General features: G+C 52.4%; 1 protein-coding gene across 1 annotated transcript in view; it reads left to right on the forward strand.

The window, feature by feature from the left end:
- HDAC4 (histone deacetylase 4) overlaps nt 1–25958 on the forward strand; it is a 344484-nt gene extending 318526 nt beyond the window's left edge. Inside the window, exons 23-27 of the mRNA XM_011929582.1 lie at nt 5652–5770; nt 7426–7559; nt 19290–19374; nt 20501–20642; nt 20980–25958. Coding sequence (XP_011784972.1) covers nt 5652–5770; nt 7426–7559; nt 19290–19374; nt 20501–20642; nt 20980–21019 — 520 coding nt within the window. The 3' untranslated portion in view covers nt 21020–25958. The remainder of the gene's footprint in view (nt 1–5651; nt 5771–7425; nt 7560–19289; nt 19375–20500; nt 20643–20979) is intronic.
- The last annotated feature ends 482 nt before the right edge of the window (nt 25959–26440 follow it).

Below are 26440 nucleotides of genomic sequence, written 5' to 3' on the forward strand. Positions count from 1 at the left end.
CCCAGCCGAGACTGAGTTGTTTATTAAATAAAGTTTTATTCTGGGAATAAAATGGGAGTCCAGTTTCCCATTTTTTGCAGCATGTATTAAACAGGGACATTCCTTCAGCTTTCTCCTGTAGGAGGGTCATGGAGGGTGCAGCACAGCCCCGAAGACACAGGGAGTGCCGTGCTCAGCTTCCTTTTTACAGGCAAAGAAGTCATGTCCCCTGGAGGAGAAGGGATGTTTCTTAGTCTTTCCACAAACAGGTGCTGAAGCTGCACTCATGCACCTCACACGCTAACCTTCTTATGTCTGGCAAGTGCTTGGGATCACAGCCTAGAGGGTGCTAAGCCCAGGAAAACAAAAATAAGCATGGGCATGTGCATCCGACTGTGCGCCACGCAGCCCCACGCATGGCCGTTGTGCCAGTGCCTGCGAGCCTGGGTTCATCTTTCACATTTTGTTTTGATTGGCTTTGAGGCAACGCCACACACCAAGCCTAGACACCAGAGACTCTCTTGGTCTGAACTTCATTTAACGGTGATTTTCACAGGGCTTCTTTTTGGAGGGGGATTAGAAGTGAAATGGCTCAGCAGCACTTAAAAGTGGGGAAGTAAAGCCCTCCACGTGCACTTGCTGCAAAGCAGCAGCCAGAGTGCTTTGCGAAGGACGTGGCGTCTGCACAAAACGTCTGTGGTTTTCATTGAAAAACATCTTGGCTTTAAAATCCACACCAAAAGCATGGCTGGAAATGTGTTTTTCTGTCCAAAGAAAAAGGTTTTATGACAAGAACTTTATTAAAATAATTAGAAGCCAGTCTCCTTGGGATGATGTGGACAGTTGAAAGCAGAGGGCGGCCCCCCTGAGTCCTGCTGCCTGTTGGTCAGGTTGGTCAGAGCCGTGGAGGAAGCCTCGGAATGTCGGTCAGAAAGGACTGTGGGGCCAGTGCCTTCCAGCGTCCAGGGCAGGGCCCTGGGTCTGGCAAGAGTCACAGGACTCCTGGATTCCAAGGCTTTCTCTGCCTCCCACCACTGACTAGACTGATTTCTCCCCTCCCAGCCCTGCGGCGGGAGAGCCAGACACCAACTCCACGCCCACTCTGAGGCCAGCGCCGTGTTTCCTGTGTCGTGTTTGCGAAACCGCCGTGCTGCGTGGTGAGGTCTGGGTAGGTGAGAAGAAACCTCTCAGTCTGGGAATGGAATCGCGCACGGAAGAATGTTACAGAGGTTGTATGGACAGGACCAGAGCAGAGGTTCGGGCAACTCCAGCTGGTGGGCCTAGTCCTGCCGCCTGTGCTCTTGGCACGATGTTGTCAGGGCACGGCGACGCTCACACGCCGACGCACTGTCTATTGTGCCTTGGACACCACAAGGGCCGCGTCACGTGGTCCCGGTGGAGCCCGAATGGCCGACTGAGGTCAGGTGCCTCCTGTTTGACCCGTGGCAGGAAGCTTGCTGCCCCCGTCTAGGTTCACATTGTTTCTTCGGCCCCTGACGATGGTCCTCGGGGCACAGTTCCTGTGTCCTCGGAAAGCACTTTCTACAGCTGCTGCAGAGGCAGTTCTAGGGGAAATTGTGTGGACTGGGTCTCTTCAGAAGAAAGAACAGAAGTAGACTGCTCAGAAGCCACCCAGGGTCTCCTGTGACTCCCATCTGAGTTCCAGAAGTGAGTTTCTTGGTGGGCAAGGTGCCTAGGTGTGGATTTGATGCCTGTTTGGAGGGCAGAGTTTGTCAGCACTGACTTGAGCAGGCTGAAGCCACACAGTCCCGCACGTCACTCTTCTCCCGTCTGAGCTCGGTCGTGGGACGCGGGGCACCAGGATCAGGCACCTCGTGCCCCCGGCATTGAGATGGGCCCTCCCGCTGCCTTAGTGTCCCTGACAGTACTCATGACCCCTGGCCCTCTAGAGAGTAACCCGCGGGATCTTCACCTGGTGTTTAAGCCCTTGGGGGTTGTGTCACCTCCGCCAGAAATCAGAGGAACTTTTCAATAACATGTGTTTCTTCCGGTCAAAGTTGATACTTTCACTGACATTAGTGGGGGATTTCATTTTGTAATAAAAGCTGAATGAAAAAGTTTTAGGGCCAGCCCTGCTGCACTCTGCCGTGATGTTTCTGGAAGGTCCTTGGTGGTGGGAAGGGACCCTGGGCCCGGTGAGTGCATTTTTGGCTGCCCCCAGGGAGGGGCCTCTGAAAATCCAAACAAAGGGAGGCGCCCATCAGGTGATGATGCACTTGGCCCACACACGTGTGCTGGGGAGGCCGTAGGGACACAGAAGAGTGCTTCGGTGCAGGACAGGCTGGGCTAAGCAGCTCCAGAAAGTAGGCATCGGTGAACCCCTAAAAACATGGACCTTCTCCCGCAAAGGCATGGTGAGGGGTCCCCCAGAGCTCACGGCACACGTGGGAATCCTGCAAACTAGGCTTCGTGGTGAAAATACCAGGAGACTTGTAAAAATTCATAGAAAATGCATATTTTGAAAAAAACTATGCATGGGTTTCAAAATGTTTTTGCACCAAAATAAATTCGCACTAACTTATTATATCCGGACAGGATCTAGTTTGAGGCACTAAGGATAAAACATCAGTTTGAACAGAGCCCTTCTCTTGAAAAGAGCCCTTCTCATGAAAAAAGCAACTTGAATTCTGCTAAAATTGAAGCCAGAACAAACAGCAGGTTTACAGTGAAGCTTGGGTGGAAGAATGGTGAAATCATTGATACTTTATGAAAAGTTTATGGGGACAATGCCCTAAAGAAATCAGCGGTTTACAAATGGACGACTCATTTTAAAAAGGAATGCAACGGTGTGGAAGACGAAGCCCACAGCTGCAGACCATTCACATCAATTAGTGAGGAAAAAATTCATCCTGTTCGTGCCCTAATTGTAGAGGACCCACAGTTAACAGCAGGAGCAACAGTTGACACCATGGGCGTCTCAACCGGCTCAGCTTATGCAGCTCCGCCTGGAAAATTGAAGTTGAGCAGCCTTTCCACTCAGTGGACGCCAAAACCATCACGTCTAGATCAGCTGCCGACAGGAGCAGAGCTTTTGGTGGAAATGTTCAACAAGTGGACTCAGAGTCCTGAGAGTCATAACAGGAGATGGAGCACGGCTTTCCCAGGACCATCCTGAAGACAAGGCACAACCGCAGTACTGGCTACCGAGAGCCAGAGGTGGCCCAGTCACAGTAGAAGCAGGCTGGTCAAGCAGGAGTAAGGGTCACTACAGCAGGTTTGGGGAATGCCCAAGGCATTGTGCCTGTTCTGGAGGACCAAAGAATGAGAACGTCTGCTTATCCTAAGAGTGTTTTGAGAAAGTTCCTCAGCAGTTTCGCAGAAAATCACTGGGAGAGCTTCCCCTGACAGGCCTTTTTTTTTTTTTTTTCTGAGGTGGAGTTTCGCTCTTATCACCCAGGCTGGAGTACAATGGCATGATCTCAACTCACTGCAACCTCTGCCTCCGGGGTTCAAGCGATTCTCTCGCCTCAGCCTCCTGAGTAGCTGGAACTATAGGCACACACCACCACACTCAGCTAATTTTGTATTTTTAGTAGAGATGGGGTTTCACCATGTTGGTCAAACTGGTCTCCAAACTCCTGACCTCAGATGATCCACCCATCTTAGCCTCCCAAAGTGCTGGGATTACTGGCGTGAGCCACCATGCCCAGCACCCCGCCCTCCCCTGCCACCAAGAGTCCTTCTCCACAACAGTGCTTCTGCTCACTCCTCATTAAACTAGGAAACCTTTGCAAGAGCTTTGAAGAGAAACTGTTAGGCATCCACCTTCCAGTCCTGAATTGGCTCCTTCTGGCTTCTTGTTTCCTAATCTTAGAAAAATCTGTAAAGGGCACTTATTTTTCTTCATTTAATGTAAAAAAAAAAAAAAAAAAGACTGCATTGACATGGTTAAATTCCCAGATTCCCAGAACCCTCAGTCCTTTCAGGAGGAACTAAATGGCTGCTGTCACCATTACAAAAGTGTCTTGGCCTTGATGGAGCTTAAGTTGAGAAATAAAGTTTATATTTTTTGTCTTTTAATTCAATTTTTCCACGAACTTTTTGAAGTCCCCTTTTTAAAGGCTCCACTTCTGTTCCACTGTCCTCACTTGCACAGGCCCCTTGCACCTGGACCATTGCAGGAAGACACCAGACCACCCTTCTTATGGGGTCTTGCTGTCCCCCAGGAAAGGGAGGCCATATTTCTGCTCCCCTCACCCACAGAGGGAGTGCAGGATACTCTGAAAGTCAGCGGTGATTATTAACTCAGAATCGAAGGCAGCAGCCCAAATGAGACATGAAACTGCTGAACTTCCCCACACGCTGATAGCACACGCATGCATTCATAGCACACACGTGGATCCATAGCACACACATGCACTCGTAGCACATGCACGCATTCATAGCACATGCATGCATTCATAGCACACACGGATTCATAGCACACACATGCATTCATGGCACATGCATGCATTCATGGCACACACATGCATTCATGGCACACGCATGGATTCATGACACACATGGATTCGTGACACGCATGCATGGCACACACATGCACTCATGGCACACACATGGATTCATGGCACACATGCACTCATGGCACACACATGCACTCATGACACACGCATTCATAGCACACGCATGCATTCATGGCACACGCATGGATTCGTGGCACACACATGGATTCGTGGCACACACATGGATTCATGGCACACGCATGCATTCATGGTACACGCATGGATTCGTGGCACACGCATTCGTGGCACACGCATGCATTCATGGCACACGCATGGATTCATGGCAAATGCTGATAAGATCAGTAGACGATGGACTGATACGTTCTTTTGTGTTAAGGAGTGCTTTTTCCCCTTTCCAAATAGAATATTTTCCTTATTTCCCTAATATAACTTAAAGAATTTCTCAGTGGTTCTGTCTTTTCCAGTGAGTTCTCTTACATTTGTCATCAATTTTCCCTTTAAAGATTCTTAAGCGTCTTAATTGCGTTGTAATTCCCCTTACACCTGTGTGTGTTGGTGTTCTAGGGTGACTAAGGAACACATGGGCTCCCCCAGCAGGGCTGGCAAGGGCTCTCGGCCCTTTTGGCCACACAGTCCCAGCACTAGGGGCAGTGGGTGACTGCACGTTTCTTCAGTGGGAGCTGTGGAAAGTGCATTGTAGCAGCAAGGGCAGCCTGATGGGGCGAGTGGAGCTAACCCCGTCTCAGAAGAGAGGATGGGCAGGGAGGACCTGGCCTGGGAGGACTGGGCAGGGAGGACGGGGCAGGGCCAGGGAGGGGTGTTGGTGGGACAAGGGAGCTGGCTTCACTCCCCCAGGTTAATGCAGCTTGTGCCATGGGGGTTACAGAAATATGCAGAAAACAGCATATCAGGAAACAGCGATGCTCTCACTCTCACCAAGCAAGTATAGTGGGGCTTGTTGGCTTGCATTGTGAGATGTGTGTGAAATGAGCCTGGGTCACACGCAGGTTGATTCCCTTCTAATTAAGCGTGGGTCGCCAGATTCCAGCCTGCTATGTGGAGCCCTCAGGCCGCCAATGGCCGAGGGGGTGCGGGGCAGGCGTGATCAGTGCCAGAGGGAACCTTGGGGTTTTGTGACTGTCCCGTGCTTCTCTCAGCTGACCCAGTAACGCCTTCTCCTGCCCTTTGCAGAACGGTGGTCATGCCGATCGCCAGCGAGTTTGCCCCGGACGTGGTGTTGGTGTCATCGGGCTTCGACGCCGTGGAGGGCCACCCCACACCTCTCGGGGGCTACAACCTCTCCGCCAGATGTAAGTGGTTCTGCGCGTGACCGAGGAGCCGGCTCTGCTCGTGTCCATGATCCGCTGTGTTCCACATGTCGGGTCTCCTTTTCAATAACGAGATAAGGAAAGGCACGTTTTACTGATGACCAAGGTCCTGATCATACTGGGAACCAGTCCACTTGGAAGGCTCCAGAGAACTCAGAGTGGGCAGCGGGAGCTCAGACCCAGGCACCTCAGGCATTCTTTGCCCAGGAGGGGCCTAGGGCACACGAGGCTCCCTCTCTGGGATGCGGGGGCCCAGGAACCTGCAGGCCACCTCCAGGGGCAGGTCCTGGTCCCACCGAGAGCTGAGATGCGCCCTGTGCTGCTTCTCTGGCAGGCAGCGCTCCTTGGAACCGTAAAGGGAAGTTCCTGGGAACACAGCCAAGTTCAGAGTTGGATGAGGAAGCCCAGGATGTGGGGGTCCTCTCGGGATCAGCGTTAGGGGGCATGCTGTCAGGACGGGAGGAGGGACTGCCCAGCGGTGCTCCCACTGTGCCTCAGTAACTCAAAAGGAGATGAAAACCGCCTGGCATCAGCACTTGGCACATACAAAGGCCTGGCCACCTCCCCCCCCCTGGAGTCCCCGAGGAGCCTGGAGAGCCTCCCCAGGCCCAAGCTTCCTGGAGCCTTGGTCCCAGCCCTGGTGACGCCCTCAAGGCCCCGGCGTCCATAGTGTGCGGCCCTCCTCACTCCTATTGGCACAGGCGGCCAAGGAGGCGCCCATCTCTCAGGTCCTTTCCTGGGGAGGGTGTGGCTCACCCGGGAGACCTGAGGCGGCCCTTGGTGGCCAGGCTTCTGTGGGGCCTCACACAATCCACCTGCCCCCAGGCTGTGCAGCCTAGTGGCCAGCAAAGTGACCAGATGGAGGGCAAAGAGCTTCCACTGTGCCCAGCGCCCCACAGCACCCGGCCCGGAGCACTGCGGCCACCACATCCTCAGCTTCCTCCTCAGTCCACACAGCTGCCTCGAAGCCCCTGTCACTGTTCCCATCAGATGGGATGAACCGAGGCTTTGGGAAGTTACAGCCTCGCCAGCCCATGATCGGGGCCACTAATCAGTGGCGCGTGGTTCCCAGCTCTCTAATCAGCACCAGCCTGGCCTGGCTGAGGGTGGTGATTACCCTCATCCAGCAGGCATTCCCTCCCGGGGTGAGTGATGTGGGTGCAGTGGCGGGACTGTGGCTCCTGATCAAAGCCAGACGCTCAGACCTGGACGTGGGAGAACCCTCCAGGAGGACATGCAGCCTGTGCACATGTGTACACATACATGTTCAGAGCATATCAGATAACCAGAGCCCGCTGGGCCGTGGCCACAAGAGCATGGCCATAGCCCCTCTGAGGGGGCCAAAGGGCAGGTGGCCTGCGGCCTCTGGGTGGGGCTGGCCGCCCTCGTCCCCTAGAGCAGATGATTTGTTGATTACAAATCAAAGCATTGAAGCCATAATTCCTATTCTCAAAGAGATCAAAGAGGAAATCCAAAGCCGAAACTCCTCAGCAAATTTATTAAACCAAACCCGGCCCGGCCGTGCGTCTCGCCACCCCCGCCCCCGGTCTTCTTACAACGCCGTGAGATGCGTTTCTGGGCTGCACTGGCCGCGGCCCTCCTCCATTCACACTGCAGTCTCCCGTTTCCCGCTGCAGGCTTTGGGTACCTGACGAAGCAGCTGATGGGCCTGGCTGGCGGCCGGATTGTCCTGGCCCTCGAGGGAGGCCACGACCTGACCGCCATTTGCGACGCCTCCGAAGCATGCGTTTCTGCCTTGCTGGGAAATGAGGTACGAAGACCCCAGAGACCCCACAGGACACTCCACACTGACAGGCTTGGGGTTGTGGCCTGGCTGCCCGAGAGCCCCGGAGTGTGAAAGCCAGTGGGTCTCTGACCACGTGGGTGCCGCCGCTCCGCTTGCACCTGCCCCCCACCCCCGCATAGCTCTCTGCCTGTGGCAGAACTGTGATGATGGCTGGAGGAGGTGGGTGGGGCAGGACTGGAAGGAGCCCTTTTGTCGTGAGAAGATGGCTCAGGGTCCTCTGCAGTGCAGCTGCACCCTTCCAGTTCAGGGTCCCTCTGTCCTTTACATGGAGCACGTTGTGAGCAGAGGTTTTCTGTCTCTCTCCTCATGTCCTCTGTGGACAGTCAGCTTCTCTAGGGAATCCTCATGTGGGTTTCGGTCAGTGGCCCCGAGGCGGGCTGGGGCTCTTCTGCCCAGCAGGCCTATCTGCTGCTCTGAGCCCCCAGGAACATGGCTCCCTGCTGTGTCCCTACCAACAGCGCTGGAGGGAGGCAGAGACGCTGTGGTCTGTACAGCCGGGCCTCCGAGGCCTGGGCAGAGACAAAAAACGTTCCAGGGGCTCGGGGTGAGAGCACCACCTGCAGCGTTCCGTTCCCGCGTGATGTTGGGGCCCGGGCCTCCCTGCTCCAGTGCAGGTCCTGAGAACAGCCGCCCAAAGTGTGGGGGACTCGGGGACCGTGTGTCCGCGTCACCTGACCACAGGAAGTGGAGAGCAGGGCAGTGCGGAGGCTCCAGCACACCAGATGCAGAGGCCTTGCTGGGGGGCCTGGTGGGAGTTTGCCTCCCGTGCCCTCTGGGACTGCTGTCCCCAGCCCGGCAGTCCTGAGAACAGTCTCAGAAGAGTCGGGGTGACAGGGCACTTAGTGGGGGTGTCCTGGTGCTCAGTGATTTTCATCCCATTGGATGCCCAGCCCCCACTCTGGGGGGCTTCTCTGGAAGCAGCATCCTCATTTTCAGCTCAAGGAAAAGCCAGCACTCTGCCATCCGACCTCACCTGTCTTTATAAAAAGATCTCCCCTGCCCCTTCTGTTTGGGGAACCAGTGGGGCAGCAGCAGCTCAGACGCCCTCGGGTCAGTGCTGGCTTTTGCCTGCCCGTGGGTGCTCCAGACTGAGGTGCTGGTCCCAGGCCCTCTGTTCATCAGATGGGCGGTCACACAGTCACAGGTGCCCTGCACCCTGGGCTCTGGTGTCTGATGGCTCCTACTGACAGGTGCTCTGGCCTGGCATTGTGTGGTGGGGGAGACAGAGGGACGGCAGGGACTGTAGCCTTCCCAGGACACTCTCTGTGCAAGCCTCCCCTGATGGAAAGCTGGCCCTGCTCACTCCAGGACGATCCGGGTGCCGTGCAGCTAGGGGCAGCACCCAGGGGCACTCAAGGTCACAAGCAGTGGGGAAATGTTAGGTCGCACAGGAGGCCACGGACCCTGTGGTTAAGCACAGCTCTCGCGGGGTCTGGTGTGCAGGCATCGTTCGCCTTGTTCTGGAAAATGCAGAGGCAGGGTCTGCTCTCTGGCCCACTGTCTGTGGGTGGCCTCAGCGTGTGCAGTGGGCCTCGAGGTGGCCAGCACACAGGGCACCTTGCAGAGGACGTCTCATGCATGTGGGTGTGGGTACTGGCATTCTCGTGAGCGTTAGAACAAAAAGGGCTCTTCTTCCCCAGTGCAAACCCCATTGTGAGAGGAACCCCACTGGTCACAGCCAGTTCCCACCTCCACAACCTCTGCCCTCTGGCCCTGGGAAGCAGGTTGCTTCCCCGACGACTGGTAGCTTGCTGCTAACTGGGGGCCGCTTTAGCAGAGGAAGCCGCGCGTTCCTGACCTGGGTCTGCTCGTGAGAGCAGGGTCTTATTGTGAGCAGTCAAGACCCCCACCTTCCTAGGGCCCCAGGCCGCCGCAGCACCAGAACCTTCCTCCCTCCCGTTCTGTTGGGGCCAATGTGAGGGGCAGCATCAGAGACAGTGGAGAGGGGACCTGGGGCTGCAAGTCCTACCTCCAGCCAGGGCCTCCCCAGTCAGGGGTCTCCCCCTGCATCAGAAGCAGGAGCAGCAGAGGACATCCTCCGGGCCCCTCCCCACCCCCTCAGCAGCCTGTGCCGGAAGTGGGAGCAGCACAGGGCATCCTCTGGGCCCCTCCCGCACCCCTCAGCAGGCCTGCAGCCATGGCTTTCCCAGAAAGGCCAGTTTTGTAATCCTCAATTTTGAAAGATCCGCTCTGAGACAAACCTGCTTTATTTTCCAGGAAAGGTCTCATTCAGTCACAGGCCTAAAGGCCAAGCACACCAGAAATATCTCCAGGTGACAGAAACTGCCCGACCCAGCAAGGGGGCCTTTCCGGACTGGGGAAGCCAGGCCGGTGCGCGTCAGCTGTGTGTTCCTCCAGCCCTTGCCTTAGAGGGTCCATCTGAGACAGGGGCAGCGTCCTTAGAACCTGCAAGACGCTGTCTCTCTGCAGTGACTCCTGATCTAAGGGCCGTGGGTGAGGCCTGCAGATTATTGGTGGGGCTCAGTGCCTTGCCCCAGTGACCATGTGAAGCCGCTGAGGGAGGGCCAGGACTGGCAGTGCTGAGCCTTGGCTCACCCAAAGGCTGCCACGGGGCCTGGACCCAGACTTGGGAAGCCAGGACGCTGGCGGTCAGGGAAGTGAGCACTGGCCAGCAGTCTCCCAGACAGGAGGGAGGTTCGGTGGCTTGAGGAAGTAGAGGACGCCAAGGGCAGGGTGACCTTGGGGGTCAGTGAGAGCCCAGAGGTGCAGACACCTCACGGGAGGACAGTTGGGCTCTCACAGAGGGCGTGGGGGAGGCTGGACTGGCCAAACCAAGAGCACGAGGCAGAGGGGCCGGGCCTGAGGTGGTCTCTTGGGCCCCACTGGAACCCCTGGATCTTCTGAGGGGTGAGCGCATATGTCCCCTTGCACAGCTCCACCGACAGCTGACAGTGCTGCCTTAAAGACTGCAGGACCACGGCCTGGCCTGGGAGGATGGGAACGGTGCCATGACCCACTACAGAGCAAGACCCCTGGGTGCGTGACCCCAGGCACAGCAGACCTGGCATATGTGAGACCCCCTGGGTGCCAAACCCCAAGTGCACAAGGCTTAGCCAGGGGAGCGACAGCAGGCAATGGGCAAGGGCAGGGCCTTGAGGGGGAGGATCAGGACCTTGCATAGCCAAAGGGAACCCCATGGGACCTGCAGCCTAGGCCATCAGAGTGCCAGCCAGAGGGATGCCGAGAGGGGACATGGGCAGTGGCTGCAGGTAGCAGGACATGCCCTTCCTTCTCCTGGCCGTCTGTGCTGGTCAGGGATGGTGTTCACGTTAACATAAATCACAAGTAGATCAAAGATCCAGGTGGCATCCCTGCAGCGGGCAAGCTGGCCAGCGACAGGCTGGATAAAATACCAGGCTGCTGTTTAAAACGTCCAAAGCACTTTACAGATGCTTTCTTCACATTAAACAGTCTTTTCCCCCTTTTTGCTCCAGTTAAAAGGCAACTGACATATATATTCTACCATCCTGAAGCCTTATGGTGCTTCTGGCTAGTTATTTTGAATAACAATAGGGAACTTCGCTTTCAGCCACGGCCTGTTCTTGCTTCCTGATGCGCGTTTGGTCTTCTAACAAGAAAATATTCTTTTACTTAAACACATCAGAAAGCAGGAAGCACTCATTTTATCAAGGTCTCTTTAAAAGTCTCTTTAATGCACAAGAGTTGGCCTGGGCCCCGCTCCTCTGCCCGGCGGCCTTTGATGAAGGTTGATATACAGTGTGCCGGGCAATCTGGCACACACAGGCGGGGCCGCCAGCTGTGACGGCAGTGGCCTGCAGGGATGCTGCTGCAGCAGAAGTGGCTGAGTTATAGGGTGTGCAGGACAGGAAGCGCAGAGGGGCCTCGATGTCCCCGCTCCCTATCCGAGTGACCCCTCTGTCTTCAGTGCGCACATCTGGAGGCCGGTGCTGCTCCCAGCAACCATTTTATTTAATAGTTTCCATGTTCAGTTTTCTGCAACCGCCAGTGACCACGGACAGTGAAAAGTCCCTACCAGTGTTGCATGTTGCAGTGTAGACGGGCCATGGAATCGTGTGGGCACAGCACCGAGTCGGGCCTCCAGCCAACTTCCATCAAAGACCCTGCACCCGACGGCCACGGGGATCTGTGGCCCAGGCCCGTGCCCCCGGGAGGTTGGGGAAGGACCATCTCTCCTGTCTGAGACCATGCCCCAGGCAGGTTTTCGCTTGGGTCAATTTTCTACTTTAGTCATGGGGCATTTCAGGGTTAAAATGCCACCATCTCATTTAACCCACTCCAGGATTCGTGGAGGACGTTCGTGGAGCAGGAGGGGGTGTTGTGTGGAAAAGGGTTTCCCCCAGAGGTTAGCTCATTAGTTATGTCCTGACGCTTTGTGAAAGGTGTGGACCTGAAGCAGGTCGAACAGAGTAACAAAAACCAAGTGTGTGTGAGGGACTGAGTTGGATCCACCTGAGATCTGCCTGCTGCCTCCAGCCACTCCTCCTCATCACACTCACACCCCACATGGGCACCCTCTTGTACGCACACACCACACATGTGCACACACACGTACCACAGTCGCACACACACACCACACGCACATCCTCACGCACACCACGCAAGCACCACAGTCACACATGCACACACCACACGCACACCCTCTTGTGCACACACACACCGCACATATGCACACCCACAGGCACCACAGTCTCATGTGCACACACCACACACGCACACCCTGTCATGCACACACACACCACACAGGCACCAGTCTCACATGTGCACACACCACACACATACCCACACAGATGCCAGTCTCACATGTGCACACACACACAGGTACCACACAGTCTCACGTGCACACACACGCGCATCTTCGCACACATGCACACCACACATGCACACCCACACGTGCACACACACGACATACACACCCTCTTGTGCATGCACACACCCCACACACAGGCACCACAGTCTCACATACCTGCACACTCATACCCTCGTAAATGCACACAACACAGTCTCACGCGTGCACACACAGGAACTACACGCAGTCTCACACCACACACGTGCACTCAGACACCCCACAGGCTGTCACACATGCACATACACATGAATGCTCACACACACCACACTCCCACACTCCCCCCATGCCAACAGGAAACGTTTTCTCTGCGCGCAGCCACGTGTGGCACACACAGGATCCACGTCGTCTGTCCGGCTTGCTCCTCTTTCCATCTGGGCTGCCTAAGCCTTCCTGGCCAACTTTCAGCAAGGCGGAGCCCAGCCTTGTGGCCTTCAGAGTTGAAGGAGCTGTGGCCACATGCAGCGGGGCCGTCCCTCTGGGCCCCATTACCTGGGTGTTGGGATATGAGGGACATCTCAACGCTCCTCCTTCCTTGGGGCCCCCTCTGTAAAGGAGCCTGTGCGCATGCCGCACGGCGCGGACCGGGGCAGGTGTGGGCTGCTCCGGCTTTGCTTATGATAGACAGAGTTGTGCTGAGCTTCCGGGCAAGTCCCCAGGACACTTAGGTGACCGTGTCTCCGGTAAATGTCCAAGAAGGGAAGTGACGGGCCCAGGATGTGTTTGTTCACCTTTAGGAGATAACATGAAGAGGCTTTTTAAGGGTTGAAACTGTCTTCAGCAGTGGCGTGACCAGACCTCAGCAGCACTTGGCATTGTTGCCCTTGACCTTTGCCAGCTGGACGGGGGTAAAACGGGCCCCCCTGCAGGGCTCCAGGGTCCCTCATGACCACCACAGCTGGGCAGCCCGGCATCTGCCTATTGGCCACTTGGGCTTTCCCTTCTTGTGAAATTCATGTCTTTTGCCTGTTTTTCTATTGGATTTTTTCCCTATTTGTTCCTAGTGGGGTGAATTAGACAGATGGACAGAGAGAGGGAAGGAGAGAGGGAGGGAGGGAGCGGTGGTGTGAAGCAGGTTCTCTGCACATTGGTGACCAGCTTTTCTGAGTCCAGGGAGACAGAACACCCACACACACGTTCTGTGCAGCGGATTTACTGCTTACAGACAGGCAGCAGGGGATGGCAGAAGCCCAGGGCACCGTGAGCCAGTCCCCCAAGGCTTGGAAAATGCCCCAGTGGATGGAGTCCTGTCTGCACGCTCCTCTAGGAAACAGCCTGTCCTGAATTTTGTACCCCGAGTGCCGTGTGACACACTGAGCTGAAGCACTGAAGGGTAGCCTGTTTCCACTGGTGGAGGACTGAGACAGAGCCAGGCTGGCCGGCCCGTGTCCTCCGCATCTCAGGCTGTGTTCCCCAGCACAGTCCACAGTCACTCTCGAGAACTATGAGTGTGAGGGACCTGGGTGGGTCCAAGGCCCTCTGGAGAGCTGTCCTGCAGGCTGGTGGGTGGGTCCAAGGCCCCCTGGAGAACTGTCCTGCAGACTGGTGGGTGGGTCCAAGACCCCCCGGAGAACTGTCCCGCAGGCTGGTGGGTGGGTCCAAGGCCCCCCGGAGAACTGTCCTGCAGACTGGTGGGTGGGTCCAAGGCCCCCCGGAGAACTGTCCTGCAGGCTGGTGGGTGAGTCCAAGGCCCCCTGGAGAACTGTCCTGCAGGCTGGTGGGTGGGTCCAAGGCCCCCCGGAGAACTGTCCCGCAGGCTGGTGGTTGAGTCCAAGGCCCCCTGGAGAACTGTCCCGCAGGCTGGTGAGTGGGTCCAAGGCCCCCCGGAGAACTGTCCTGCAGGCTGGTGGGTGGGTCCAAGGCCTCCCAGAGAACTGTCCTCCAGACTGGTGGGCGATAGCTGGGTCTGTACGAGCATTCTCCTCCCTGTCTTCTGGAGGAGTGGAGGTAGGATCAGAGTAATCTGTTCCTTGACTGGAAAGACTCTCCTAGGCCACAGGTTTACTTTGGGTGAAAATTTTAAATTACAGATTCAGTGACTTTAATAGGTCCATGTAAGTTTCCTATTCCTTCTTAATTTTGAGAAATTACATTTTATCAGAAATGTCTCCATTTCAACCAAAATTTCTTCAGATTTCTTGGCAAGAGTTAAGTGTCCCCAGTTTCCTGCCTTTTACATCTCTGCTCTGCCTGCAGCCGGGGCCCCCTTTCATCCCTGGGGTCGTCCCTGTGTGCCCCCGAACTTGGGTTTCCTCCATCAGTCCTGCCGGATACGGAGCTTGTCAGTTCAATCAGGCACTTCCGCGAATCCATTTCCAGCTGCAGCATCCTTTTTTCTTCTCAGAATTTATTTGTCTGCTTTGCCATCTATTTTCTTTACTTCTTGCTTTAGGACCACTGTGTTCTCCTGCTAACTTCTTACATTGAATATTTAGTTTCAGTCTTTCCTGATATGTGCAGTTAGGGCTGTAAATGGCTCCAGCATGGCATTCAGCCACGTCTGACATCGTGATAGGCAGCACTTTTCATTATTTTTTAGTTCTCAGCATTTCCTGATTTCTATTATGAGTTCTTCTTTGAGCCATGAGTTGGTGTGTTTTCTAATTTCCAAACATAAGGACTCATGGTTCTCTTTTTGCTATCAATTTCTAACAAATTGCAGTGTGGTAAGAAAAGGAAGTGTGGTTGGCATTTACTTTTTTGTGGAGACTTGCTTTACGGGCCAGTGCGTGGTCAGCCTCCGGAGACATTCCACATGTGTTTGGGATAATGTGTCTTCTCCGTCTGTTTCACAGAGTTCTGTTTGTGTTCATTCAACAGAGCTTGCTAATGGTATTGTTCACGTTTTGGTTTTCCTGACTGACGATTGTCTGCTGGATCTGAGAAAGACATGACGAAGTCTCCCTTGTCTTCTTTCCATTGCACCCTTTTTAGACGTTTTAAAGCTGCTTCACTAAATACAGACATTTAACATCATTTTGCCCTTTTGTGGTGAATTGAAGTTTTATCACAGTAACCTTCTGTATATCCAGTAATGGCCTTTCCCTTACATCTTTTGTGCCAGATATTGGAGCTGTGACCCCAGCTGCCTTTTGGTCAGGTTTGCCTGCCTAGCATCAGTTTTCCTGTGTGACTTTCAGCCTTCCCGTGACGTTTCAGATGTGTCTCCTATAAACAGCAAAAGCCTGGGCAGTATGTTATTTTCATGTCCTGTCCAGTGGTCCGTGCTTTAAGTGGAAACGTGGGTCATTTGCCGTTAGTTTGATCCGTTTTTTCAGATGCCTTTGTACCATCTTACTTTACTCTTTGTTTGTCCCCATTTCCTGGAGCTCTTTCCTTTTTCTCTTTTCTCACCTTCTCTTGGGGTAACTGAGGGTTTCCTGCATATTCCGTTTTTTCCTCTACTGAGTCCAAAGATATGCAACCTATTTTCTTGTTTTTCATTCATCATTTTCAACAATTGGAGCATGTATTCTCAACACAGTCAGCATCCTGACTCCCGCCTCTGTGCAAACCAAAGCCAGGACTGGGCCAGCCCTGATTAGGGTGCTAGGGTGCCAGAGTGCCAGAGTAGACACAGAGCACCCAGGTGGATCTCCTTCCACTGCAAAACTACTTGTTTATCAGACATTGAAATTGAACCAGGGCCGTGAGTGGTTTTGTTTGTTTTTGTTTTACTAAATCCGGCAGCCCTAGCTCCAGTGCCCCATCCCAGGTTATATCACTGATGGTATTTCACTTCCTGCCTTCTTTTGTTTGATTTCACTGATAAGACACCATTATTATTGCTCTGTGTCATCCTCTTCGTCCAGGCTCCCTCTCCTGCAGTTACATCATTTTCTTGGCTCATCGTTCCTTCTCATTTCTCACACTGTCTTCGAGGATTATTTTCATACGGCCTTAAGTGTAATACATCCACTAGCGTGTCCCTTGGGAAAGCACTCCTGTGGTCAACTTCCCCAGCTCATGTTTGTGAGGAGGAAGTTCTTTATCTCACCCTTGTTCTTGGATGATAGTTTCACTGGATAAATAATTCTGGGTTGACAAGGATTTGCTCTTGACACACTGAAGATCTTCAGCCACTGTCTGCTTGTATCCATTGCTGTCAGGGAGTTGGTGTGTGGCTAATGGCTACCCCTTTGAAGATTGTTTTCTCTAGCAGCTTTTATAGTTTTCATCTTGCTTTTGATGTTCTGCAGTTTTACTCTGATATGACTAGGTGTGCACTCCTGGTTTTTATTTTTTTCCCCCTGCTTGGGTCTCAAATCTTCCACGTTAGGTTCATAAATCTCTGGTTGTTTCCTCATACAGAAATGTCATTTATTTTTAATACATACTCAGCATATTTACTTTTTATAATTTATAACTGATAATTTCAATAACTGCAATCTTTAAGGATCTAATCAACATTCTTAATAAACTTAATTTTTAGATAGTTTAAGATTTACAGACACATTGTAGAGATCATGTACAAGTTCCTCATATCCCCCTCAGAAAACGTCTTCTACTGCGAACATCTTACCTCGATACGAGTCATTCGTCACAACTTAGAAACCAACGCTGGTCCATGACTATTAACTCCAGAGTGTATTCGATGTCACCAGCTTGACCGCAACTGCCCCTTTGCTATTCTAGGGTCCTGTCCGGGATCACACATCACATTTAGTCGTATCGTGTCTTTTGTCTCAGTCTTCCATGGTTTTTCAAGGAGCACTGGCCAGGGATTTTGCAGACTGTCCCTCAGTTTGTGCTTGAGTTTTTCTCCTGGTTCTGTGCTTTGGGGAGGAAGATCACAGAATCAGAATGCCGGTTGCCTGTCGGATGTGCTGCCAACACGGCTCACTGACATTGATCATTTGCTGAGAGTGATGTTTGCCGGGTCCTTCCACCATTGGGTTACACTTTTACTGCCTTTCCAAATATATTCTTTGGGAGAAAGTCACACTCAGCACAGCGCACACTCGGGGACAGAGTTGGGGAGGCCTTAAGCTCCATCTCCTGGAGAGGGGAGTAGGTACGTGCGTTATTTGAAATGCTCAGGGACTTGTCTCTGCTCCCTGTGTATTTATTTAGTTATTTGTTTTATCCCGGTGAACTCCTGGGTACCTGTCTTACACTTTGGGTCATGCTTCAATACCGAGGTGTTTATTTTGCTGCTCAGCTGGTTCCTGCTCTGGCCCTGGGGCACCTTTCAGACTGGCCCTGCGTGTCCTTTGATGGACCCGTCCCTTGACCTTCAGGCATGTCCTGATTTCCCAGCTCCACAAGGTGCTCCAGGCTCTCCTTGTATTTTCCCTGCCCCAGCCTTGGACTGAGCCGTTCTCCAAGGAGCCCACTTCCCTTCATTGGAGAATGGGATTGGGAACCTCACTCGTCTCTGCTGACCCAGGCTCGTGCTGGCTCGCTTCTGTGTTGTTTGGGGTTTTTGTGTTTGGGAACTCATGCTTCCTGGAAGTTAACCGGCTGCACTCATTTGAAGCCTGCTGTGGGGATGTGTGCCTCCAAAGAGGCCCTGCAATGGTTTCTGCCTGGTGCCCTGGCCTGGCGGAGCTGACACTGTCGATAGTGGCTGTCCACTCACAGTGTCTAGAACCAGGCAAATTCTCAGGGCCACTTTGTCTTTTCACCTCTACCCAGAAGCCAGAGCTAAAACCCAAACGCTCCTTCCAGTGGCTTCTGTGGGACAAGTTGTTGTCTGTCTGTCCTCGCTCACCCATCCTTTCCTGACAGTGGTCTTTCCAGCCCCAGCCTGCACAGCCCAGGGCTGGCTCCAGGACACCTGGGGACATGGGTGCTCTGGCCTCCTGGATCAGGTCCAGCTTTGTTCCAGACCCAGCAGGTTTTCCCTGGTTTTGTGGGCTTTTCCAGTTATTTAAAGGCTCTTGAACTGTTGTATTTCTATATTTTTATAATCTATTTCAATCAACCTTTTTTTAAATTTTTATTTTGAGACAGGGTCTCACTCTGTTGCCCAGACAAGAGTGCTGTGGCACAATCTCAGCTCACTGCAGCCTCTGCCTCCCAGATTCAAGGGATTCTCATGCCTCGGCCTCCCGAGTAGTTGGGACTACAGGCGCACACCACCACACCTGGCTAAGTTTTGTATATTTAGTACAGACGGAGTTTCACCACGTTGCCCAGGCTGGTCTGGAACTCCTGACCTCAAGTGATCCACCTGCCTTGGCCTCCCAAAGTACTGGGATTACAGGCATGAGCCACCACGCCTGGCCAGTCAACTATTCTTAATTGTTATATTGCAAATGCTTTGCCCTGTTGCCCTGTAATTTACCTATAAACTTCTTCCCTGCTTTTATCTGCTGCCAGTACTTAGGGGAAAACTTGGTGTGAAGGATTCCCTCTGAGAGATCTGACTTCTTCTTCCATTTCATCTCCCCCAACCCCACCTTCCACTGCCCTGAAAGAAAACCAAGATCAGGGGATATTCAAACATTTTTATTTATTAATAAAAGACAAGGAAAAGGAAAGTGATGAAGTAAGCATCCCTCCCCCTAATGTAACCCCGTGGCATCGATGGCAGATACCAAGCTCACGTGCTGGTGCCAGCCCACTCCTGGGGACCATCTTTCTTCCTGCTGCTTGTAGGAACCCACAAATATACCTTATAGCGCCCTAAAAAAATACCTACATAAGTCCACTTTTACAAAAAAGTTATATAATAAATACCACAGCACATTTGACTTTTTAAAGTTATTTTTTTCTACTCTGTAGGCAAATGCACCCCACAAGGGACTCTGTGCTCAGGAAACAGTTGCAGTCTCGGTACACCCCATCTAATGCACGTGTGGATTATATTGGCAGTCTTTATATTCTTATGTATTTTCTTCCAGCTCGATCCTCTCCCAGAAAAGGTTTTACAGCAAAGACCCAATGCAAACGCTGTCCGCTCCATGGAGAAAGTCATGGAAATCCACAGTAAGTTGCCTGGCCGGGTGCTCACAGGGGACATGCTCCTGGGAGCGGGACCCCACTGCCCCGCATGCCTGTTCCCCTGTACCCCCAGCTCCTCTCCATCCCACCGCCAGCTGCTTCCCCAGGCCTGCAGCAGGAGGCCTTGCTTTCAGCTACATTTCTTGAGCTGGTAGAGACTCACATTTAACTCCCACTGGATTTTCCCCGGCCTGCTGGGATGGTTCCATCAGCCCATTTTGTAGGTCTAGAGAATCAAGGCCCAGACAGTCTCAGTGTGAAGCCACTTGCTCTAGGTCCCCAGCTAGCAGTGGGAGCCATGGCTGTGAACCTGTACCCTGGGGACTCCGGCCTCTTCCCTGGACCAGAGAAGCCCACGTCCTTAGATCAAAGAACCCTTGGCCCTGCAAAGAGGCAGGATGTAGGCCCTCCGCCTTCTGGCACCGACCCTCAAGGAGTGGGTCCTGGGTGCAAGGGCGTGGCACACAGCCTGTCTCAGAGGCACCTCCCACACCCTGTCATTGTCGCCAGCCCAGCTTGTCTTGCCTTTGAGATGACCCAGATGGTTGGCTGTCTACACAAGCAGGTGTAGTCCAGAGCTTGACTCTCCATTTCCCTGTGTGGGGGAGTCCTGGCCTCAGAGTCCTGAAGCTGACCCTGGACCAGGCCCAGCTCTCTACATACACCCACTTGTACCTGATGCAGGACCCCTCCACCCCCAGCCTCTGTGAGGGCCCAGGCAGAAGACCCCTCAGCCCCAGCAACAATCCACCAGCTCATCTTCTCCCAGAGATAGGAAGGCTCAACCCAGCAGGCTGGCAGCCCCCACTCCTGACCACCCAGGGCAGAAAGGAGCGTGGAAAGCCAGGCCCACAGGAGCCTCTGTCTGCAGTCCTAGGCAGGCCTGCTCCTGGAGGGACTCGAGCCACTCACAGTGGGGAAACATTTCCAGAGATTCTCGGTCTTCACGAGTTTGTAGCCATACAGTCTTCTGCTTCGTGTCTCTTCAAAGACGGGCGCTTTGAAAATCATAAGGGATCAATCTCGTTTGAGGCTCAGGGTCCGGCAGGACCCTCCCGGGCCGTAGTGCATCCTGCTTAGTTACTGAGTGACCTTCCTCACCCCACCCCAGGCAAGTACTGGCGCTGCCTGCAGCGTGCAGCCTCCACGGCGGGGCGTTCTCTGATCGAGGCTCAGACTTGCGAGAACGAAGAAGCCGAGACGGTCACCGCCATGGCCTCGCTGTCCGTGGGCGTGAAGCCCGCCGAAAAGAGGTGAGCACCTGCCCTGCCGCCCACCTGCCCTGCTGCCCACCTACAGGCTCACCCAGCCCCACCGTGTCCAGGGACACTCTGTTCAGGGTCAGAACCTTTATGGCACGTGCCATGCCAAACAGACTAGAGACAGGCCAGCGTGGCCCCCTCCTTCTAGTGCCAAAGCCCCTTAGAGACGCATGAGGAGTGTTAGATACTGAACAGATGGACCCGGTGCCCCGGGCCTGGGTAGGCTGGTGGGTGGGGCAGCGCACAGCCTTTAACCCACGTTCTGTTCTCTCCTCTCCATGGTCCACCTGCCCCACGCCCCTGTCTCTTTCTCTTGCGGGATCCACAGACCAGACGAGGAGCCCATGGAAGAGGAGCCGCCCCTGTAGCACTCCCTCGAAGCTGCTGTTCTCTTGTCTGTCTGTCTCTGTCTTGAAGCTCAGCCAAGAAACTTTCCCGTGTCACGCCTGCGTCCCACCGTGGGGCTCTCTTGGAGCATCCAGGGACACCCGGCGTACAACAGCCACGGGAAGCCTTTCTGCCACCCAGGCCCACAGGTCTCAAGACGCACATGCACACCTGGGCGTGGCAGCCTCACAGGGAACACGGGACAGACGCCGGCGACGCGCAGACACACGGACACGCGCAAGCCAAGCACACTCTGGTGGGTCCCGCGAGGGTCGCCGTGGAGGAAAGAAGCCTGTGGCAACAGGCGGCCGAGCTGCCGAATTCAGTTGACACGAGGCACAGAAAACGAATATCAAAGATCTAATAATACAAAACAAACTTGATTAAAACTGGTGCTTAAAGTTTGATTATTACCCACAACTCCACAGTCTCTGTGTAAACCACTCGACTCATCTTGTAGCTTATTTTTTTTTAAAGAGGACGTTTTCTACGGCTGTGGCCTGCCTCTGTGAACCTTAGCGGTGTGCGGTGGGGGATCTGCACCCGGGTGGGGGATGGAGTGACCTTGAAAGAAAACAAAACTGGACAGAAACAGGAATGTGAGCCTGGGGGAGCTGGCTTGAGTTTCTCAAAGCCATCGGAAGATGCGAGTTTGTGCCTTTTTTTTATTGCTCTGGAGGATTTTTGTGGCTGGGTTTTCTGAAGTCTGAGGAACAATGCCTTAAGAAAAAACAAACAGCAGGAATTGGTGGGACCGTTTCCTGTGGCCAGCCGAGTCTGGCAGTGCTGGCACCGCGAGCTGGCCTGACGCCCCAAGCACGGGCACCAGCCGTCATCTCCGGGGCCAGGGGCTGCAGCCCGGCGGTCCCTGTTTTGCTTTATCGCTGTTTAAGAAAAATGGAGGTAGTTCCAAAAAAGTGGCAAATCCCGTTGGAGGTTTTGAAGTCCAACAAATTTTAAACGAATCCAAAGTGTTCTCTTCTCACACGTCACATAACGATTGAACATCTCCATCTGGTCGTGAAGCATGTGGTAGGCACACTTGCAGTGTTACGATCGGAATGCTTTTTATTAAAAGCAAGTAGCATGAAGTATTGCTTAAATTTTAGGTATAAATATATATATGTATAATATATATTCCAATGTATTCCAAGCTAAGAAACTTGATTCTTATGAAATCTTGATAAAATATTTATAATGCATTTATAGAAAAAGTATATATATATATATAAAATGAATGCAGATTGCCGAGGTCCCTGCAAATGGATGGCTTGTGAATTTGCTCTCAAGGTGCTTATGGAAAGGGATCCTGATTGAAATTCATGTATTTTCAAGCTCCAGATTGGCTCGATTTCAGATCGCCAACACATTCGCCACTGGGCAACTACCCTACAAGTTTGTACTTTCATTTTAATTATTTTCTAACAGAACCCCTCCCGTCTCCAAGCCTTCATGCACATATGTACCTAATGAGTTTTTATAGCAAAGAGTATAAATTTGCTGTTGATTTTTGTATGAATTTTTCACAAAAAGATCCTGAATAAGCATTGTTTTATGAATTTTACATTTTTCCTCACCATTTAGCAATTTTCTGAATGGTAATAATGTCTAAATCTTTTTCCTTTCTGAATTCTTGCTTGTACATTTTTTTAACTTTCAAAGGTTTTTAATTATTTTTGTTTTTATTTTTGTACAATGAGTTTTCTGCAGCATATGGAATTGTTGCCGTCAAGAGTTTATTTTCAGAAAGTGAGAGGAGGGACCGTAGGTCTTTTTGGAGTGACACCAACGATTGTGTCTTTCCTAGTCTGTCCTAGGAGCTGTATAAAGAAGCCCAGGGGCTCTTTTTCACCTTCAACACTAGTAGTATTACGAGGGGTGGTGTATTTTTCCCCTCTGTGGCAAGGGCAGGGAGGGTCGCTTAGGATGCCCGGCCACCCTGGGAGGCTTGCCAGATGCCGGGGGCAGTGAGCATTAATGAAACTCATGTTTAAACTTCTCTGACCACATCGTCAGGATAGAATTCTAACTTCAGTTTTCCAAAGACCTTTTAAGCATGTCAGCAATGCATGGGGCACACGTGGGGCTCTTTACCCATTTGGGTTTTTCCACTGCAGCCACATGGCCAGCCCTGGATTTGGGAGCCTGTGGCTGCAAGGAACCCAGGGACCCTTGTTGCCTGGTGAACCTGCAGGGAGGGTGTGATTTCCTGACCAGGACAGCCAGTCTTTACTCTTTTTCTCTTCAACAGTAACTGACAGTCACGTTTTACTGGTAACTTATTTTCCAGCACATGAAGCCACCAGTTTCATTCCAAAGTGTATCGGGTTCAGACTTGTGGGCAGAAGTTCAGACACACCGTGCTCAGGAGGGACCCAGAGCCGAGTTTCGGAGTTTGGTAAAGTTTACAGGGTAGCTTCTGAAATTAACTCAAACTTTTGACCAAATGAGTGCAGATTCTTGGATTCACTTGGTCATTGGGCTGCTGACCGTCAGCTCTGAGACAGTGGTTTGAGAGCAGGCAGAACGGTCTTGGGACTTAAGTTTGACTTTCCCCTCCCTAGTGGCCACTCTTTGCTCTGAAGCCCAGATTGGCAAGAGGAGCTGGTCCATTCCCCATTCATGGCACAGAGCAGTGGCAGGGCCCAGCTAGCCGGCTCTTCTGGCCTCCTTGGCCTCATTCTTTGCACAGCCCTCTGGGGATCCTACCACCTGCCCTCTTACCCCGCCATGGCTTATGGGGAGGAATGCATCATCTCACTTTTTTTTTTTTTAAGCAGATGATGGGATAACATGGACTGCTTCGTGGCCAGGTTATCACTGGGGGGACTAAATTCTAATCTCATTTAAATGGAGACATCCTCTGTGCAAAGACCTGGCAGGGGGAGGCACGTTTCATCTGTCAGCTCACTCCAGCTTCACAAATGTGCTGAGAGCATTACTGTGTAGCCTTTTCTTCGAAGACGCACTTGGCCCTTCTCCACAGCAAGTGTCCGGGCAGATGGCGGAGGATCTGCCTCGGCATCTGCAGGCAGGACCACATCAGGGAGGGTTTTTTCATGTGCTCTCCCTGTGGGTCCTTGGACCTTTAGCCTTTTTCTTCCTTTGCAAAGGCCTTGGGGGCACTGGCTGGGAGTCAGCAAGCGAGCACTTTATATCCCTTTGAGGGAAACCCCAATGACGCCACTGGGCCTCTTGGCGTCTGCCCTGCCCTCGCGGCTTCCTGCCGTGCTGCAGCGTGCCCACGTGCCCACGCCCCACCAGCAGGCGGCTGTCCCGGAGGCCGTGGCCCGCTGGGACTGGCCGCCCCTCCCCAGCATCCCAGGGCTCCGGTTCTGGAGGGCCACTTTGTCAAGGTGTTTCAGTTTTTCTTTACTTCTTTTGAAAATCTGTTTGCAAGGGGAAGGACCATTTCGTAATGGTCTGACACAAAGCAAGTTTGATTTTTGCAGCACTAGCAATGGACTTTGTTGTTTTTCTTTTTGATCAGAACATTCCTTCTTTACTGGTCACAGCCATGTGCTCATTCCATTCTTCTTTTTGTAGACTTTGGGCCCACATGTTTTATGGGCATTGATACATATATAAATATATAGATATAAATATATATGAATATATTTTTTTAAGTTTCCTACACCTGGAGGTTGCATGGACTGTACGACCGGCATGTCTTTATATTGTATACAGATTTTGCACGCCAAACTCGGCAGCTTTGGGGAAGAAGAAAAATGCCTTTTTGTTCCCCTCTCATGACATTTGCAGATACAAAAGATGGAAATTTTTCTGTAAAACAAAACCTTGAAGGAGAGGGGGGGAAGTTTGCGTCTTATTGAACTTATTCTTAAGAAATTGTACTTTTTATTGTAAGAAAAATAAAAAGGACTACTTAAACATTTGTCATATTAAGAAAAAAAGTTTATCTAGCACTTGTGACATACCAATAATAGAGTTTATTGTATTTATGTGGAAACAGTGTTTTAGGGAAACTACTCAGAATTCAGAGTGGACTGCCTGTCTCTCTCTTGAGTTGATTTGGAGGAATTTTGTTCTGTTTTGTTTTGTTTGTCTCTTTTTATCTCCTTCCACGGGCCAGGCGAGCACCGCCCGCCCTCACTGGCCTTGTGACGGTTTATTCTGATTGAGAACTGGGTGGACTCGAAAGAGTCCCCTTTTCCGCACAGCTGTGTTGACTTTTTAATTACTTTTAGGTGATTTATGGCTAAGATTTCACTTTAAGCAGTCGTGAACTGTGCGAGCACTGTGGTTTAAAATTATACTTTGCATCGAAAGGAAACCATTTCTTCATTGTAACGAAGCCGAGCTTGTTCTTAGCTCGGCCTCACTTTGTCTCTGGCATTGATTAAAAGTCTCCTATTGAAAGAAAAAGAAAGCGAACAGTTTTTGTTTGTTTGGTTTTTTTGCTGTGTGTGCTCCATAGTGGAGGCGCTATTTTCCAGTTGATGAGAATGACAAACATATATAATCTATCTATCTATCTATCTATCTATCTATCTATCTATCTATCTAAAGGGGGCTTGAACCTTACTCACCCAAGAGCTTCTTACAGAATGTGGTAGAAAACCAAGTTGTAACGACACTGTAACCTACTTGATGCCTGTTCGCGCCCGGCGTGAGCTCCGCCCTGGCCGTGGCCACCATTCGCCTCTGTAATTGAATCCGTTTCTCTTGGATTGTCTGGACGTGCCCGACGGTTCTTTCTTTTGCTCAGTGGAGTTGGAGGTTTTGTGTTTGGTTTTCTCATTCTTGTCTTGTTTTGTGTGGGTGGATTTTCACTGACCAATGATATCCTCTTCTGACGGTCAACTTCTTTCCACTTCACTGGAGTCCAGTATTCTGTACCACATCACGCAATGTGTTACTCTTGTGGTGTAAATAAAGACTGCGTTACTTGCCCTCCCAGCTCTGGTTTCTGCCCGTGCACTCTCTTCCTCATTGGCTCTCGCATGTCTGGGACCCTGTGGGCCGAATGGCCAGTGCCCTGGGTCCCATCCAGATGGTTGCATGGGAATCACTGGACCCCATGGGGACCCCTAGGCCCAGACCAGCGGAAGACCCGACCCCCTCTGCCTATATAATCAGGTCCCATAGGAGTGTCTTCATTTTAAATGTCCAGTAATTTAAATCTTTACATTATCTTCTCCCCCAAAACACTTACCAAGCCATGGTGAGCTGGAAATAATCTTGGAGAGAACAAGGCCAAAGAGAGAGGCCCAGGACCCACACTTAGCCACTTGCCCACAGCTGGGCAAACACACTTCTGAGACTGGAGTCCAAACACTAGCCACAGCTCCTGACCCTCAGCAGCGCCCCTTCCCAGGCTCCCACATCCAGTGACTGATCAGTTGGGTGCGGAGCAGTGTAAGCACCAGGCCACCTTGGCC

The sequence above is a fragment of the Colobus angolensis genome, unplaced genomic scaffold (genome assembly GCF_000951035.1).
Source record: "Colobus angolensis palliatus isolate OR3802 unplaced genomic scaffold, Cang.pa_1.0 Scaffold82, whole genome shotgun sequence".
In the NCBI taxonomy this organism is placed as follows: Eukaryota; Metazoa; Chordata; class Mammalia; order Primates; family Cercopithecidae; genus Colobus; species Colobus angolensis.